At 35.0% G+C, this 19246-nt stretch overlaps 2 protein-coding genes across 2 annotated transcripts in view; one reads left to right on the top strand and one right to left on the bottom strand.

Annotated features, from left to right (window-relative positions):
• The window catches only part of CDC73 (cell division cycle 73), a 201177-nt gene that overhangs the window by 113498 nt on the left and 68433 nt on the right, over positions 1-19246 (bottom strand). The window lies entirely within an intron of this gene.
• Positions 1639-2907, top strand: B3GALT2 (beta-1,3-galactosyltransferase 2). The gene has a single exon (XM_007952168.2). The coding sequence runs from the start codon at positions 1639-1641 to the stop codon at positions 2905-2907; it is 1269 nt and encodes a 422-aa protein (XP_007950359.1).

The following is a 19246-nucleotide window of genomic DNA, read 5'->3' as shown; positions in this document are numbered from 1 at the left end:
TTAACATTACATATGTGATTTTCTGCTATAATTATCCAATTATATGAAGATTTCCATGTAGGCACTATTATTTCCTAAAACTAATTAAATTTCCTTATTCAAATTTGTTATTAACTTTGAATCTTTTAATATCAAAGCCTAAAAAAACATATAGGTAGGTATATATTATAAATTCAAATAAATGAATCTTCATATATTAAAATTTTAAAATACTGGCTACACAGCTTTCTTTTCCTTAAAGAATGTTCACAGTAGTAAATTGAAAAAATACAATTTACACTTTATTAGTCTCCTTCCCCCCAAATTTTTTTTTTGGGGGGGGGGAAGTTCTCACCCATCTCCTACCCCCACATATATGTTGGTCCAGAAAAACTAAGAAAAAACTGAGAACTATAAAATCTTTGTAGTATGCACTGAAAAACAATTGTCAAGGACAACATACTAGTTCTTAATATATGGCATCGTGAATCTCCCATACTGGTATCACATCATCTTTTTAAAAATCTACAGCACACTAAGTGATGTGCAATCAGAAGAAGTCTTACCAATTTAACCAATTCTCTGCTCATATACTTAGAACACAGCATAACTCAGAATCTTTAAAAGAAAATATTTTTGAAATTTTAAGAGTTGGATATGATAGTAGCTACTGCTTTTATTCTGTAGAAAAACTGAAAGTACTGTTCAAAGTCATTCTCTGTTTAATTCTAACACACTCAGCTGAGGTATGTTATAGTGCAATTAAAGATAATTACTTACTATACTTTAAAATCAATCTTAAGTCTAAGTAAGGACAATAATCTGAATAAATGTGAAGTAGAAAGCTAAAATTTAGAAAAGAGTACTTGAAAATGTTCAACATTTATTCCTGTCTAAAAATCCTGCACTGAAGTTACTGGACCCTGAAAATTAATTTTGACAGGTGCATCTTCTCATTGACTTTCTCAACACAGCAGGGGCCAATGGAAACATGCCAAGCAGTGTACTGTGACTAACAGAACGCTGCCATAATCAACCTTGCACCGTCTGTCCCACAACTGATACATGACCATTTTACAAAAAAGGCCGCTGACTGTGTACCACACCACCTATAGTATGTCAAATCAATTTTAATTAATGCCAATAAATTTTCCATCTGTTCTCAAGGCCTTTTTACATGGCTTCTCTCAGGAATCTAGCAACATTTTTCTTATATATGCATGCTTTTAATAAATTTCTCACTTGGGTCAAAGTACAAATGGCCAGAGCTACTAAGGCAATGAAATAAATGAAAGAAAATTAACTCATCACCTCTCTTTAAAGTGTTCATCCTGCCACAAAGCTATATTTTAAAAGAAATTAATTCTGCTCCTAGTGATATTAATGTTATTTAACAAGAGGAAAGAAATTATAAGCTGGCGTTTCTAAGTTATCTTATTTCCACAGCTTAAAAAAATTTATTAGCTTTTCAAATCCCTTTCAGGCAGCTGTCTAATATTTAGCATTTTATAAACTTTTATGTTTCATGTTTGTAGAATGACTACAAGGGACACGTGACCGAATTAGAAAATGATTACCAAAGAACAGTATTGATTCAGGAGAAGAAAACAACATTTTCAACCATCATTATCTCATATCCCATTACTGGATATTTACATCATGCTTCAGTGGAGAAGACGACACTGCTGCTTTGCAAAGATGACCTGGAATGCCAAAAGGTCTCTGTTCCGTACTCATCTTATTGGTGTACTTTCTCTAGTGTTTCTTTTTGCTATGTTTTTGTTTTTCAATCATCATGACTGGCTGCCAGGAAAAGGTGGATTCAAAGAAAACCCTGTGACATATACTTTCCGAGGATTTCGCTCTACAAAAAGTGAGACAAACCACAGCTCCCTTCGAAACATGTGGAAAGAAACGGTCCCTCAGACTCTAAGGCCTCAAACAGCCACTAACTCCAATAACACAGACCTATCACCACAAGGAGTTACAGGGCTAGAGAACACACTTAGTGCCAATGGAAGTATTTATAATGAAAAAGGTACTGGACATCCAAATTCTTACCATTTCAAATACATTATCAATGAGCCTGAAAAATGCCAAGAGAAAAGCCCTTTTCTAATACTACTAATAGCTGCTGAACCTGGACAAATAGAAGCTAGAAAAGCTATTCGGCAAACTTGGGGCAATGAAAGTCTAGCACCTGGTATCCAAATCACACGAATTTTTTTGTTGGGAATAAGTATTAAACTAAATGGCTACCTTCAACGTGCAATAATGGAAGAAAGCAGACAATATCATGATATAATTCAACAGGAATATTTAGATACATACTATAATTTGACCATTAAGACACTAATGGGCATGAACTGGGTTTCAACATACTGTCCACATATTCCATATGTTATGAAAACTGACAGTGACATGTTTGTCAACACCGAATATTTAATACATAAATTACTGAAGCCAGACCTGCCTCCCAGACATAACTATTTTACCGGTTATCTAATGAGAGGATACGCACCCAATCGAAACAAAGATAGCAAGTGGTACATGCCACCAGACCTCTATCCAAGTGAGCGCTACCCTGTCTTCTGTTCTGGAACTGGTTATGTCTTTTCTGGAGATCTGGCAGAAAAGATATTTAAAGTTTCTTTAAGCATTCGTCGTTTGCATTTGGAAGATGTGTATGTGGGGATCTGTCTTGCCAAGTTAAGAATTGATCCTGTCCCCCCACCCAATGAGTTTGTGTTCAATCACTGGCGAGTTTCTTATTCAAGCTGTAAATACAGCCACCTAATTACCTCTCATCAGTTCCAGCCTAGTGAACTGATAAAATACTGGAACCATTTACAACAAAATAAGCACAATGCCTGTGCCAATGCAGCAAAAGAAAAAGCAAGCAGGTATCGGCACCGTAAACTACACTAGAAAAGACGACAATTTTTTCAAACATGCAATCTGTAAATATTGCTAAAAGCATGTGTAGTTAAAACTGATGACATTGACAGAACAAGTTTTAGTTGAAGCCCATCACATGAAAGAACTCAAAAAATATTTTTTTAATTTCTGAAGAGGGTAATTCTGAAGACTACATTATATAACAAAAAGGTATCCAAAAAGAATATATTAAAAAATGTCTAGGGGGATTCTGTGTATTACCATGCAATAACAAGCATGCATACATCAATGGTTCATGTTTTATTACAGAAGCCAACAAAACATATTTGCGTTTATTTTCCATATAAATTTTAATTTAAAAAAGGGAAACCTTCAAAAGACCCTTCATTTTAGATTTAATTTTTTATTTCAGTATACAATTAAATGTAAATAAAACTGCTATCAATTTTAAGAAAAAGTTTTAATTGTACACAGGACAAATTTTTTACCTGGCTATTTTGAGTTCTAAAAACTATATTCCATGCAATTAGACTTACTTGAGTTATGCCACAAATGCATTTACTTATAAAGTTAAAATGTTCCACCTGTGCAGTTCTCATTTAAGTATTTACTCTTTAAAAACAACTAAGATACTCATTTTAATTCCTTTTATTAATGCATATATTGGGGGGAACTTACTTTGACATGACGTGATAAATGTGAAAATCAATGTGTCTCAGGCTCAAGTTTTATAAAAAAAGTTATTAAATGTTTCAAAATAGACAAATTTTGCTTCCTCAATGGTGTGAAGGGCCAAATTAGTATCTCAATGAGTTATTAGACCAGTTAGTGCACCTCTTAAAGAGTGCCAACAATTAACTTCAAGTATACCTGACTATAAAAATATATCATGTTCCTCTAACTGAAGCAAAATGTGGCAAAATGAGGAGGTACTGTTGAAAAAAAGATAAAGAGTGCAGCAGCAATTTCATTGAATGCATTTTTAAGATGCAATGTCTGCCAAACTCCAACATATGGGAAGTTTATTTCCTGACAGCAGGTGTACACATGCCAACACTTAATCATTTTCCGGCACCTATTTCTTTGTTAGAGTGCCAAGTTTACAAATCTGGAATTTTTAATTTGGTAGATGACAAATATTCTGCATCACCAATAAAAACTCTTTTTTGGGGGGAATGGGGAAAAAACTACAAATGTTTGATGAACACTTGATTCTAGGTTGAACAATGTATATGATGCACTTTTATCAAATTTTTTAATAAAACAAAAAAAAAGGTAAACAAGAAAATCTTTACTGAGTGTTATGGTACAAATATTTTCACAGTAATTTTGTTTGGCTTCATAAAGAAATACTAACTCACTACTTTAAAATAGTGTTCTCATTTCATATATGTCTATAATTTAGTCAGGATGTTATTTAACATTAATAACAATAGTCTTACTCTTGACTCTGCTCTACAGAGGTATATCACCAGAAAAGAACTGCAGTATTTGTTAAAGGTGATGATCACAGAAACTGTTTAAGTACTTAATACTTGATGTACTGAATTCTATTTATGCTCAATATATCTCCCATTTTCAAATCAGCAGTCTAGATGTTCTAGTCTACATTTAGTAATTTTGAAACCTGATCTATACAACACTCCCCAGCAGCTCTTATTTCAAGTCTGTTTTTCATATCATTTATTCTATATGACTAGCACTGATTAAAATTACTATATAGAAGTCACATCAGAGGATAATACCAAAGTAGATATTAAATTCTGATGAAAGATAAAGAGAATCTTTCCCACAGTATAGAGTAATTCTGACTTACACTTTAGAAGTTTAAAGGGGGGAAGAGGAGTGTGCATATGTGCTCATTTGACCAAATTATGATTATATTGCATTATCTTTAAAAAATAGAATTTTCTCTTATGAAAAAAAATCAGATTTAAAAAACTGAGTTATGTAGAAACAATTCTTCACCTAAATACCTAAATTCCTCCTATCTCAGGCATCAATTAACATCAATCCTATATTCTTGACAACACTATCTTGAAAACAATGATAATTTGATGGCACTGAGTTCTTGAAGGGCAATGAATCAAACAGTAAAGCTTCTTAGTATTGCTGAAAATTCTCATTTTAAAATATTATATTATTACTTTATTTTTATCTTCTACTATCAACAATATGTTAGCTGATTTCTTGAACAAAGTAAGCTGATATTTAAACACCTCAGCAAGTGTTAAGTGTGCCTTCTTTACGTCTAGTACTATGCAATTTGTATTATACATTAAAATACCATTTTAAATGGCAGCACTGCATTTAAACAAAGAAAATAAATATGGAAGAACTACTATATAATCATTACATTCAAACAAATTGTGAATAGACTAAAAATACCAAAACATCTAACACTTACACTAATTTATCTTGATCAAGATTAGCAGTGACAAAATTCTAATTCAATCAAATACTTCAGATTTTTCCTCATCCTTCATCTACAGAATAATCACATATGATCTCAACTGGAACTTTATAGCTATTTCCAATAAACTTTACAAAAAGAAAACCAATAACAGAAAGAGAAAGTATGTGCTAGCTGAGCAAATAATGTGTACCTGGCACTGTGTTAAAACACTTTACATATATTATCTCCTATAATTCTTATAAACAACACTAAGATAGGAAAGAAACACTCATGCAAGAGGATAAATACCTACAGGGCTCCATTTCAAAGATCATGCCCTTAACCATTATGCTATTCTGCTACATATTTTACACAACACCTGCTAAAAGGTCTAAAAAGCTAAGTAAAATGGCCTATCTCTTTCTTCCATTCTCTGCTTGATTTTCATTCTTTGCCAGAGCCTCCATGCTTCATAGCCATTTTCATACCCTGGAAGAGGTACCTAATGTTAAGTGCAAATAATGAGAAGGGAAGAAGAGGAAATCTGATCACTCAGCTATCGTCTCTTCTCCTCCATAACTGATGTCTGATGGCCAGAACATATGAAAAGTATGTGCACTATTTCTTATCTCTTGCTCCAGTGGCATTCAGGCACACCAGTAAACTACATGCAAGTGGCACGTAAATATTATTAAAAGTGTTCTTTTGATGCACATTTAATAATTTTCTGGAGACAAAAAGTAGCACTACAATTACCCACCCACCTACTGCTTGGTGGTAAGCTGGTAAAACCCATTCATATAGCTGATTCAGGTCTTCCCCCTCGCCCCAAGTTTTTACTCTTTAACTAGAAAAGTTCATCATTACATTAGCACAGATTCAAAAAGCCAAAACAAAAAAAGAAATCATTAAAAGAAAAAAACTCCTACTATATATACATCTCCAAAGTATCTCCCAGAATTATCATGTATCATTTGTATATTACCAGTCTTCTGGGATTAATGTCTATCAAACACTACAAAGGGACATTCTGAATTTCAGGGAGTAACTTGTCAATATACAATTCCTATCTATCTTCCTTCAAGCACGATATAATTATAAACATTACTGCTTACGACACAATTTTCCACAGGAGAAAGAAAAACATTTTCCACCTACAAAGAATTGTTTACTCTTCCTTTACCACAGGAAACAGCTGATCAAAAGCACAACTGGAGCTAAAGCATCCAACTGCCTTAATCTATTCACTAATCTAAATTTTTCAATTTCCAACTGAATCTGAAAGACTCTACATTTGAATCTCACTTTACACAGTATACTACACAAGAAATGAAAACAGGTTAACAGCATCTTTTAAAAATATTACACGACAGAAAGCTAAAATGTGTTATGCAAAATCTTAAATTCGTGCATTTATAAATTTGCAATTAAATGCCTAAAAGATACTAATATGTATCATAATAAAACTAATATGAGTTCTTTGCTTCACTATCATCATTAAAATACCATTAAAACACATACGTGAATATAGAAAACAAATAGCATTAACATGAAATTCAGATGACAATGAGAATCTTTGAATGTACTGATGATATGAAACAAACTAATAAAATAAAATTATAACCACCTCAATATTTCTTTTACGGAATTTAATAAAATGCTATTCCATTTGTGATTTTTAAAAAGTAGTCTTAGAAAATATTAGCATGAATCACCTTGCACAATATTCTATTAGTCAAAATCATACTTAATTGCCACACAAAATTAAGAGTAGGATTAAAGATGCTCACTAAATTCATGATTAGAGACTCTTTTATGATTTAACTGATTTCCCCAGGTGTCTCAGTAGTAGTAAATCTGAGAGGGTGGCATTTTAGAGCCCTGTCTTCACTTGAATAGCAGCTGCACTTTTAATATGAAGGAGTTCTGTATCAAAGCTAATTTGAAAAAAAAAGTTCTATTCCTTCAAAAAGAAATTGATAACTACTTCAATGAATCTCAAACTGATATAAGTGTGATTATAGAAAACAGGGGAAAAAGACTGTTATTTACATATTATATGTCTAGGAAATCCTAAACAATCAACTGACTCAAAGAATAAAAAGAACTCAGAAACATTAGTTGAAAATATTATTAACATAGTAATATGGAAAAAAATGATTGATAACATTTTTTTTAAAAAATAATAATAAGGAGTTCTACGGAGAAAACTAAATTTTACTGAGAAATATGAAAATTCTGTCAAGAAAAGGAGAGATTTCTGTTATTAGATAACAAGAATACCTACTGGAAAAATGGAAATTCTGCCACAATTAACATGCTTTGCTCATCTGCATTTTCTAAATTTTCTAGGGAAAAACATTCTTATACTTAACATATAAGGTTGATAATAAAAGCCCAACCAAATAGCTGTAATTTTTTTTTTTTTTTTTTTTTTAGTTTTAATTAGGGGGGAGGGTACAAATTGCCAGGTGATTATAATGGTCATGTAAAAACAAATTTCAGTAGCTAAAGAGCTCTGGTAGTTTTATTTTTAAAACATGATCATTATAATCATGTTGCAATTTCTGGCCCCCACATTAAAACTTAAGAAAAGGTATATGATTGCTAACCAGAATCTGGAGGTTCATACCCACCAGCCACTCTACAGAAGGAAGATGGGCACTTCCACAAAGATTTACCACCTTGGAAACCCAATGGGGGTTGCTATGAGTTGGAATTGACTCAATGGCAGTGGATTTGGTTTAATCAGTAGCTAAGAAGATACTGACAGCCATGATAAATGAAGAAATTACTAAAGCAACAATGATTATGATATGTAATTAGAACTGTCTAATAAGAATTAGACAGTTAAATCAAAAAAAGCAAGATTTGAAGGAGACTCAAATTTTATTAACTTAGTATCATAAACAAATTAGGGCTTAATAAATTATTCCATATTCCATTAGTCAATACAAAACCTGCCTAATATTTGGGATTTAATGTTTAAGATTCACGTTAAGTCTTCATACTATAACTTAACTTATATTTATACTATTACAAAAATAAATTCCAAGTGAAGCAAACAAACAGCAATTTTGTACTAATAACTATTAAACATCTAAAATTATTAAGAATTTTACTGTAGGGGTAGGGAAAGTGACTGATGACAGAGTATGAAGGACTTCCAAAGTACAAAAGCACAGAAAAAATCAAACAGGAAAAGATAAGCAGAAAATTAACATCTAAAATAAAATTTGTACTATAAACAAAATTAAAAGACAAAAGGCACGTTATGAATTGAAAAAATGTCTACAATGACTGACCCTCACTGCTACCCACTGCCATCAAGTTGTATCCATCTCATAGCAACCCTACAGAACACAGCAGAACTGCACCTCTGGGGCTTCCAAGGTTGTAAATCTTTATAGAAGCTGATTGTCTCATCTTTCCTCCATGAAGTGGCTAGTGGATTCCAACTACCAACCTTTTGGTTAGGAGCCCAATGCTTTAACCACAGTGCCACCAGAACTCCTTGGAATGACTAACAGCAGGACAGTATGCTAGGTGTAAAAAGAACTCTTATAGAGTAATAAGAAAGCACTGATATCCAAGACAAATTACTAGAGGCCACAGATAAAATTACAAATAATAATGAAAACATCCAGTACATAAAATATAATCAGCCTTACTAGTTGTCATATAAATGTACTTACAAACTATGTCCTATCTTTACCTAACAAACTGTAAAATATTTTTTAAAGTAATAGCCTGTGGAGGTAATAAAAAGTACCATGTGCATGTATTGTCAATAAGAACATAAACTGGTTCAGCCTTTCTGAAAAAACAATTTTAAAATATTTGACAAAAACCTTTGAGTCTATTAGTCTGTTCTAAAATTCCATCATAAGGTAATAAACAAAGAAGTAAAATACCACAAACATTTTAAATTTCTACACTAGAGGTTATGAAAACTGTGGTAGAACTGTATTAGAGAATAGTATAGTCATTTAAAACTTGGATTCAAAGAATGGTAATAACATGGAAAATTAGTCATTATACTTAAGAAAAAATGGGATACAAAGCAATGTAGAGGGTGATGCTCTATATTCCGAAACCATATACATATATAAACCCAGAAAATATACAAAAAAATTAGTAATGGTGATCTCTGTAAAGTGGGAGAAAGGGTATTTTCTTCTTTATATTTTTCTGTATTTTTCCAATTTTTCTGTGTTTACAATCAGCAAAAAATAAAACGATTAACAAGCTAATGAGCATCATGTTAAAGTTTGTGCTTTAATACAGTAAAATTAACATATATTCACTATGTTCACTAACTCCAGTCCAATTTAATCAACTCTCAAATAAATTACAGATATTACTTTTAAAAAACATTATAGAGTTAAAGGATGATAATCAAAATTTTAATAAAGTGACTGGGCTAGAAGGTCTTTAAAGTTACGTTTTTCAATCATTTATAAAGCATTTATTGAGAATTTACTACTTGCCAGGTAGCCAGGTATGATGATACTATGATGATACCTAGACAAGATATGTTCTGCCTTTTTTAAATGATATTTGGATAGGTGGATAGCCATATGGAAGGGGAAAAAAAGATTTAGATCTATTTTTCAATCATGTATCAGAATACCTTTCAAATAGATCAAAGATCTAAATGTAAATAATAAAACAAACCAGTTCTACAAAGAAAAAAAATAATAAAACAGGTGAATTCCATTATAATTTCAAAAAGGAAGAAACTTACAATTATGACAAAATCCATAGCAAAATAAAACATTTCTAAGTTTGATTACAAAATACGTGAAACACGATTCTGCACAATAAAATCAGCAGCAGCAAAATCAGAACACAAATGACAAAATGGGAAAAGATATTTCCAACCTATAAACATATTCCCAATATATTTATTTTTTAAATGGTGGGAGTAAAAGACCAACATTCTGATAGAAAAATGGGCAAAAATAAATAGCACAGTTTACAGAAAAAGAAAATTTTATACTCCCTAAATAGGGCAATCTTAGCCAAAATAAGAGAAATGCAAATGAAAAATTCACTTAGAAACCATTTTTTATCTATCAAAGTAGCATAAATAAATAAATCTGGCATTATTCTTTATAGATAAATGTGTGGAAATAGGCACATTCAGACATGCTAGTGAGAATGACAAAGGTACAGCTGAAAGGGGAATTAAAAAAATATCCAGTAAAATTACATATATGTTTACCCCATACCTAGCAATCTTTTATGTAGGTATCGCTCCCAAAAATACACTCATAATAATATGAAATAAAGTATGATAACTGGGACATGATTTGTAATAGTAGAAGACAAGAAGCAACTTAAATGTTCATCTACATGAAATTGGTTAAATAAACCAAAGTACACCACAGTATATTTAGACTGCATATCCCTAGTAGGATACAGACTAAGGAATAAAGTAATTGCACTCAGTTATTTATAATAAACGCCAGGAGCTCTGGTGGCGTAGTGCCTAAGGCATTTGACTGCTAACGAGAAGGCTGGCGGTTCAAACACACCAGCCACTCCTCAAAAGGAAAGTTGGGCAAACTACTTCCATAGTGATACGCCTCAGAAACCGAACAAGGGGTCGCTATGAGTCAGATCCAACTCAAAGGCAGTGTGTTGCATTTTGCATTGCCAGGGACTCTGGAGATATAGTGGTTAAAGCATTCAGCTGCTAAAAAGCTGAAGGTTTGAACCTACTAGACACTCAGGAAGAAATAGATGAGGTAGTCTGCTTCCATTAAGGTTTACAGCCTTGGAAACCCCATGGACACTTCTACTTCGTCCTACAGGGTCACTGTGAGTCAGAATTGACTTCATGGCAGTGGGTTTGTGTTTTTTATTTATGTTGTTGTTGTTGTTTGCCGTCGAGTCGGCCCCGACTCATAGCGACCCCTCCTTGGGTTTCCAAGGCAGTATCACTACGGAAGTAGGATTGCCCAACCTTCCTTCCGAGGAGTGGCTGGTGGGTTTGAACCGCCAGCCTTCTGGTGAGCAGTCAAGTGCCTTAGGCACTATGCTACCAGAGCTCCTTTTTAATTTATAGTAAACTGCAGTATCAGTATTGTTATTTTTGACATTAAATGGTTGGAGCTAATTCATTTGTACTTCTGTATCCTAAAGAAATAATCCATGAATTCTTGCTTCCTAGATCCCCAAAGATGCTATGATTCCCCCTATCTCTTTGTTCTTCAATTTCATAAACTTCCTCAAAGTCTGCCAATTTTTTTTCCCCAGGAGGTGGGGAGAGGACAGGCTTCAGTTAAGAGTCAATTTTTACTTGTATTCAAAAAATCTTGTCAGAAAACCTACCCCCAGGCAAATTTCGCAGTAATAAAATTGTTCCTAGCTCCTGTAATAATGCTACTGTTGTTGTGTGTTGTCATTTCCAACTCATAAGAACCCTATGGGACAGAGTACAACTGCCCTACGGTCTACCAGCATGAAGGCAGCCTACTGGCATGAAGATTAACAGCCTTGGAAACCCTATAGTGTAGTAAAACTCTGTCCTATAGAGGCCATATAGGAGCTTTGGTAGTACAGTGCCTAAGGCACCTGACTGCTAACCAGAAGGCTGGCGGTTCAAACCCACCAGCCACTCCTCGGAAGGAAGGTTGGGCAATCCTACTTCTGTAGTGATACTGCCTCAGAAACCCAAGGAGGGGTCGCTATGAGTAGGGGCTGACTCGACGGCATACAACAACAACAAATAGAGGCCATATGAGTTAGGCAGCATAGTGCCTAAGGCACTTGACTGCTAACCAGAAGGCTGGCAGTTCAAACCCACCAGCCACTCCTCGGAAGGAAGGTTGGGCAATCCTACTTCCGTAGTGATACTGCCTCGGAAACCCAAGGAGGGGTCGCTATGAGTCGGGGCCGACTCGACGGCAAACAACAACATAAGTTAGAATAGACCTGACAGCAATGGATTTATTTTGTTTTGTTTGTTCTCACATTTTTAAGGGAGCAGATTACATGACCCTTTCTCCCACAAAACTGTTGGTGGGTTCGAACCATCAACCTTTCGGTTGGCAGCTTAACATTTAACCATTACACCACCAAAGATCCTTTGATAATTCCATATGCTCTGTAACGAGAATCACCCCCACTCTATGCTCTGCCACTGAACAAATCAGGGATACAAAAGGGTGTAAAAACCAACTTCTCTGTCAAATAAGACAGGCTGAAAATTTTATACACCCACTCCTCACTTACTGACATGGTTAGGTTCCAAAGACCAGGTCATAATGCCAAAATCAGCATTATAAGAAAAGGGAGGTTGACCACATAAGATCAAAAATTGGAAACTGACTACATCATTACATAACTCACAGATTACATCACTACATAACTGCCAAACCATTGAGAATCATGGCCCAGACAAATGAACATATAACCTTAACTACCAAAGCCAATGTTACTCTCATCTTATACCTCAGTGTTCATTACTGCCAGATGTATGTTGTTAATACGCAAAATAGTCTATTAAATTTTTAACTATTGTCGTAAATGTGAAATGTCAAATAACAAGATGGTCAATAAGTAAGGAGTAATTCTACTTGTTTACAGTCCACATTCATAGTCAACCCTCAAAGAACAACAATGTAATTCTTGTGCACACAACACACAGAGACGAGACCATGTTGCTACAAATGCCTTACCACACAGGAAGCATTAGACAACAGGGTTTGGGAACCTGTGTACCTAAGGTCACATCACCAAGAAAGACCAATATGTCTCCAAAGAGCAGCAATGAAAGCAACCATAAATGCAGATTACCTGAGACTGATAAACTGTCAAATGTTGTCTGAGCCTAGAAATTATAGAAATGAGAGGAATGGCTCATCATTCTTTCACAATGGCTATTTAAAATTTTATTCCTTTAGTGGCTAAGGCACTTGACTGCTAACCAGAAGGCTGGCGGTTCAAACCCACCAGCCACTCCTCGGAAGGAAGGTTGGGCATTCCTACTTCCGCAGTGATACTGCCTTGGAAACCCAAGGAGGGGTCGCTATGAGTCGGGCCGACTCGACGGCAAATAACAACAACAACAACATGTTTGTCTCCTGACAAAGTTAAAATTAAAAAAAAAAAAAAAAGCTACAACTTTCTTCTTTCTGGTAGATTTATGCAAGAGAGAGAAGTTCTAAATAACTGACTACACTTAAGAGAGAAAGGTAACAACTTATTGGGTGAAAAAAAAAAGGTGAGTAAACTTGCTTTTTACAAAAATAATGAAATTCTTAATCAAAGTTCCTATACATAATTCCAGATTTAAAGTATTTGCATGTCTAATAAGTATATATGTTTATTTAAAAGTATATTTAAAGTCATATTATCTTCTTTATTCCCAAATTTAGTACTTTTCCAGCATTTCCTATCTCGAGTGAATGGCAATCCCCAATCGACAGTTCACACTGGAATCAAGGAATCATCCTTGCCACTTCCTTCTCTGTTGTCATTCATATCCATCTATCAAAAAGACCTGCCTGGATTCCTAATGGAATCCATCCATTTCTCTTCACCTTACCACTATCCCTCCGTCCAGCACCTCTCACTTGAACTACTGCAATAACTTTGTAACTGGTTTCCTCACATCCATGCAATATGCAAATTGTTTCCCACCTAACATTCAGAATGCTATTTTCAAAACAAAAATCTAATCCTATCATCCCACTGCTTCAATGGCTTTCCAAAGTTCTTAGGATAAATTTCAAAATCCTTAAAATCCTTGGCTAGCTACAAGTCCCATGAATGATTGATTCTCTTCCTTGCTCTGGCTAATGTCTCAGCCTAATCTATTGAATCTATTGATCCCATTCCTGCCATCTACCTCTTGTTCTATAAATTACTCCCTATCTCCCTCAAGACTAATTAAAGCAACAACAACAACAAAGCCCTGGGTTAAAAAGCAGTGGATTAAAATTTGACTCATTTCAAATGAACTGAGAAATTATACCAATAAATGATTCTTTTTTTGTGTGTGATGGTATAATGGCTATGTAAAAATAATGTTCACATCTTTTAGAGATGCAAAGTAGACAGGAAAAAAAAATTATCTGGGTTATGCTTTAAGCCACTTCAAGAAAAGGAGAGGTAGAACAAATGACACAAGAATTGTTAATAATGGTAATTATAGAATCTGTAAGATGGGCTCATGAAAGATATGCTATTTTCTCCAATTATATTTTGTTGAGGGAAAAATAAATTACCAAGAGGCACTGCTTCCCAGAGGGCAATCAGAGAAATTAGAAAGGCCTTTCTCCAGGTCAGTGTTGCCCTAGACCAGGGTACCTGACTTGATAAGGGCTTTTTCTTTTCTTCCCCCATTAAGTTCACAGAAGACAGGAGTTATAAATAAAACTTGTTTGGTATTACATATTCATATCTTGTGAGTGCCCACTCAAGCATTCATTTAAAAGAAAAGAATCTATTTCCCATTATATCAGCTGTCTTGGCCTAGAAAATTAGTGTTTGATGAAACGAGCACCTTTTGGCATTACAAATAACAATAGCTCAAGAAAAATAGTATCTCAAAGTCTTGAGCTAACAAGTACTGATTACTACAGCCTTCACAATGAATGATTAAAACAAAAAGTTTGAATTTGGCAAGGGGAATGGAGGAGTGGTCAATGCTATACTTGTACACAACAGGGCCACACAAAATGGTTTCTGGTTTGTGAAAAAAAATGACTGTAACTGGAAAAGAACCCTTTCCATGTATTTAATTGGAGTGGGCTATATACATCTCCAGTTCTAGCATTTTTAGGGTAGAAACAAAGAGAAGTCTCCAATGTGCAAGAAGATAGGTTTACTAATCCGTAAACCTATTACACTGCCCTGGCTCTTCTCTTTGTCACTGACTCACAGAAACTCTCTCATCAACTGTTTCTTTGTCTTTGCCTAACTATCTTCTCAGCCTACCTGACAGACAAAAAAATACTTTCTGCTTTTCCCCAAATATCCTTTGTTACAACAAATCAGGAGGTCTCAGCAAATTTCTACACATTCTTTCATTCACTTCGAGAAATTTTAGTTGTCAAAAAAATAGCAAACATCCACTGCCTCTCTATATGGCTTTAAACTCAAACCAAACTCACTGTCATTGAGTTGATTCCAACTCATAGCGACCCCCTTTGGGTTTCTGAGGTGGTAGATAAGTACAGAAGTAGACTGCCCAGTCTTCCTTCTGCAGAGTGGCTGGTGGATCTGAACTGCCAGCCTTCTGGTTAGCAGTCAAATGCCTCAGGCACTATACTACAAGAGGTCCTTGCAAGCAAAATTTCTGATTACAAGACTTCATAAAATTCTTATTTCTTTAGCAGTAGGAAATATGTACTATAATAATTTCCAATTACTTTTTGTAAAGTATTCATATTCATAACTATAATTTTCATTTAATATTCTTGCATTTCCTAACATACATAGGTATATGTTATATATATATATATATATACACACATATATACATATATATATACATAAATAATATAGATGTAACAACTTTTACTACCATACACAGGCAAAAGCCAGTATGCAAATGCCTCCACTCTTATAAATTTAATGTCAGCATTTTTACTGAATGCATATTCAAGTGTGTATATCTGTGTGTGTGTTTAAAAACCATTTGTCCTCTAAAAATCATCTACATTATCAGTTCCTAAGAGAGCTGGACTGTATGAAGAAGAACATGGCACCAAGATTGGAAGAAGATTTGTTAACAACATGCGATATGCAGATGACACAACCATACTTGCTGAAAGTGAAAATGACCTGAAGCACTTACTGATGAACTAACAAATCTGTCCTGGAAGAAGTGCAGCTGGAATGATCCTTGGAAGCAAGAATAGCCAGACTTTATCTTACCCACGTAGGTCATGTTGTCAGAAGGGAGCATTCCCTGAAGAAGGATATCATTGCTTGGTAAAGTACAGGGTCAGTGAAAAAGTGAAAGGCCTTCAACCAGATGAATTAACACAGTGGCTACAACAATGGGCTCCAACACAGCAGAGACTGTGAGGCTGGTGCAGGACTGGGCAGTGTTTCATTCTATTGTACATAGGGTCACTATGACTTGGGGCCAACTCAATGGCACCTAACAACTAACAAGAGAGCAATGGTAGTTCAGTGGTTAAATTCTTGCCTTCTATGTAGACACCTGCGTTTGATTCCCTGCTAATATATCTAAAGCACAGCCACAACTCATCTGTTATTGGAGGCTTGAGTGCTGCTAAGATGCTGAACCAGTTTCAGCGGAGCTTCCAAACAAGACAGACTAGGAAGAAAAGCAATCTACCTCCAAAACTCTGCCAAAAAAAACCATACGGACTGATCCCTTTGTGCATAGGGTCACCGTGAGTCAAGGGCTGACTCAATGGCAGCTAAACACAAGAACGTAATTCAATTCAATTACTGATTATTTGAATTACTAGAAAAAAATTATTACCCAATGCATCAATAGATAAAACTTAATTCAAGGGTCAACAAGCTATGGCCATGTGCCAAATGTGGTTCATTGCCCATTTTTGAAAGGTACACAGGCCACGATTGGTATTTACATTTTTAAATATTTGAGGAGAAGAATCATAATAACAATTATATTTCATGATATAAAAATTATATGCAATTCATTGGTTAGAAAGCAGTGCTTGTTTATGGTGTAAGGAAATCTGGCAATAATCAAGGGTGATGGTTGTACAACATGATTAATACAAATGGTACCACCAAACTATATACCTAGAAAATGCTGAACTGGCAAAAGTTTTATTATACAAATTTTTACAATATAAATAAATTATGTGAAATTCAGACTTTCTGTCCATAAAGTTAGTTTTATTGCAATGAAACCACATAACCATACTCATTCATCTACTGTCTACAAACACCTTTGCACTACAACAGCAGAACTGAGTAGCTGCAACAGAGACTTTATCTGGAGCTCTCATCATTAAGCACTACTGACTGACACACCATAAATCAAACTGATGCAGTCAGTCGTATCATTTGATTCCAGTTTAATTCTCTTAAAGCTCTATCACCATCATTTTGTCTCCTCTATTCTCACTTATTACTTACTATCCATGTTATTGTTATTGTTATGTGCCGTCGAGTCGGCCCCGATTCATAGCGACCCCTCCTTGGGTTTCCAAGGAGATATCATTACAGAAGTAGATTGCCCAACCTTCCTTCTGAGGAGTGGCTGGTGGGTTTGAACCACCAGCCTTCTGGTTAGGAGTCAAGTGCCTTAGGCAATATGCTACCAGAGGGCCTACAATATTGCCTGGCACATAGCAGGAACAAAACAAGTATTTGTTAAATGAATGCAAAAGATGGCATTTAGTTTGTCATATGCCAATGCTTGAATTTTTTTTATTTTTACTGCATAACCATCATATCAAAACAAGAAAAGCAGTATGTTTTTGATGCACAGTGATGTGCAGATTACTTTGTTATTGAGTAAGATGGCAAAGTACTGTGTTTACTAGTTTACTGTGCACTGATACTACAGTGTGCTAAAAGAATGTAATTATCAGGTTAAGCACTGTTCACAATACTACCAACTCACAGGTAAGCAATGGTGGGAAAATTTAAGACAAAATATCTCATCATAGCAGAATTTCTTCACAAAAATGACACTGAGGCTACAAGTAAGTTTCTCAGAGGTTCATTTGTTAGCCAAGCTAAGAAAGTAGTTTACCTCTAATGAGTTAAGTAAAATGACAAAAAAAAAAAAAAAAATGTTATCTAGAGGGAGAAAAAAATATTTAGCACTATCAGTCTTTCATCAAGAACCAATGCTTGAAGACTTGAGGACACTGGTACCATCGACTATTAATTAAAAGTCAAGGTAAATATTTCAAGCACTTTTCTTTAGCTCTCGAGCCAACATCTGTTATTTATATAGCTCATTTGTTGTTTATTCAAGGAGTCAATGCTACATTTAAAGTGACCAAAGAATTAGCCTCTATGGAATAGTCTGCATGGAGCAACTACAGACAAGAGTTTTTTCAAAATCTGGAACTCACTAATAAAATACAGCCTGAAGTGGAATCTGCTATGATGTGTTACAACTAATGGTGATAGAACTGTGTAGAATAGAAAAAGGCTTAGATGGACAAAGCCCATAAAAACAAAAGATTTTAAAGTTTATGTTCATTCATCAGTAGATACGCTGTAGAAAACACCTGTGTCTATCTGTCCTCCTGTTGTTGTCAGGTGCGAGTTGTCTCTGACTCACAGCAACACCCATGCACAGCAGAACAAAACACTGCCTGATCCCACGCCACCTCCATAATCCTTGCTATCCATGAGCCCATCACCACAGCCGCTGTGTCAATCCATCTCATTGAGGGCCTTCCCCTTTTTGTTTGACTCTCCACCACACGAACCAAGCCATCCCTCTCCAGGAAATGGTCTCTTCTGACAACATGACCAAAGTAGGCAAGACAAAGTCTGGCCATTCTCACTTCCAAGGGGCATTCTGACTGCACTTCCTCCAAGACAGATTCATTAGCTCTTTACAGTCCATGGTGCTTTCAAGATTCTTCACTAGCACCACAACTCAAAAGCATCAACTCTTCTTCAGTCTTCCTTATTCACTGTCCAGCTCTGATATGCATGAGGCAAATGAAAATACCAAGTCTTGTGTCAGGTGCACCTTAGTCCTCAAGGAGACATCTCTGATCTTCAGCACTTTAAAGCAGTCCTTTGTAGCCGATTTGCCCAGTGTGATACATGGTCTGATGTCCTGACTGCTACTTTCATTGGTGTCGATTGTAGAACCAAGCAATGTGAAGTCTTGGACTTCAATCTTTTCTCCATTTACCATGATGCTGCTTAAAGGTCCAGCTGTGAAGCATTTTTTGTTTTCTTTATATTGAGATGTAATCCATACTGCAGACTGTATTCTTCAATCTTCATCAGTAAGTGCTTCAAGTCATCCTCACT

The sequence above is a fragment of the Orycteropus afer genome, unplaced genomic scaffold (genome assembly GCF_000298275.1).
Source record: "Orycteropus afer afer isolate SDZICR_OR568_19922 unplaced genomic scaffold, OryAfe1.0 scaffold00326, whole genome shotgun sequence".
Classification (NCBI taxonomy): domain Eukaryota; kingdom Metazoa; phylum Chordata; class Mammalia; order Tubulidentata; family Orycteropodidae; genus Orycteropus; species Orycteropus afer.
This window is presented reverse-complemented; position numbering and strand designations above follow the sequence as displayed.

Excerpts from the sequence above, each read along its gene's own strand:
- B3GALT2 (XM_007952168.2), top strand. The coding sequence starts at position 1,639 with ATGCTTCAGTGGAGAAGACGACACTGCTGCTTTGCAAAGATGACCTGG.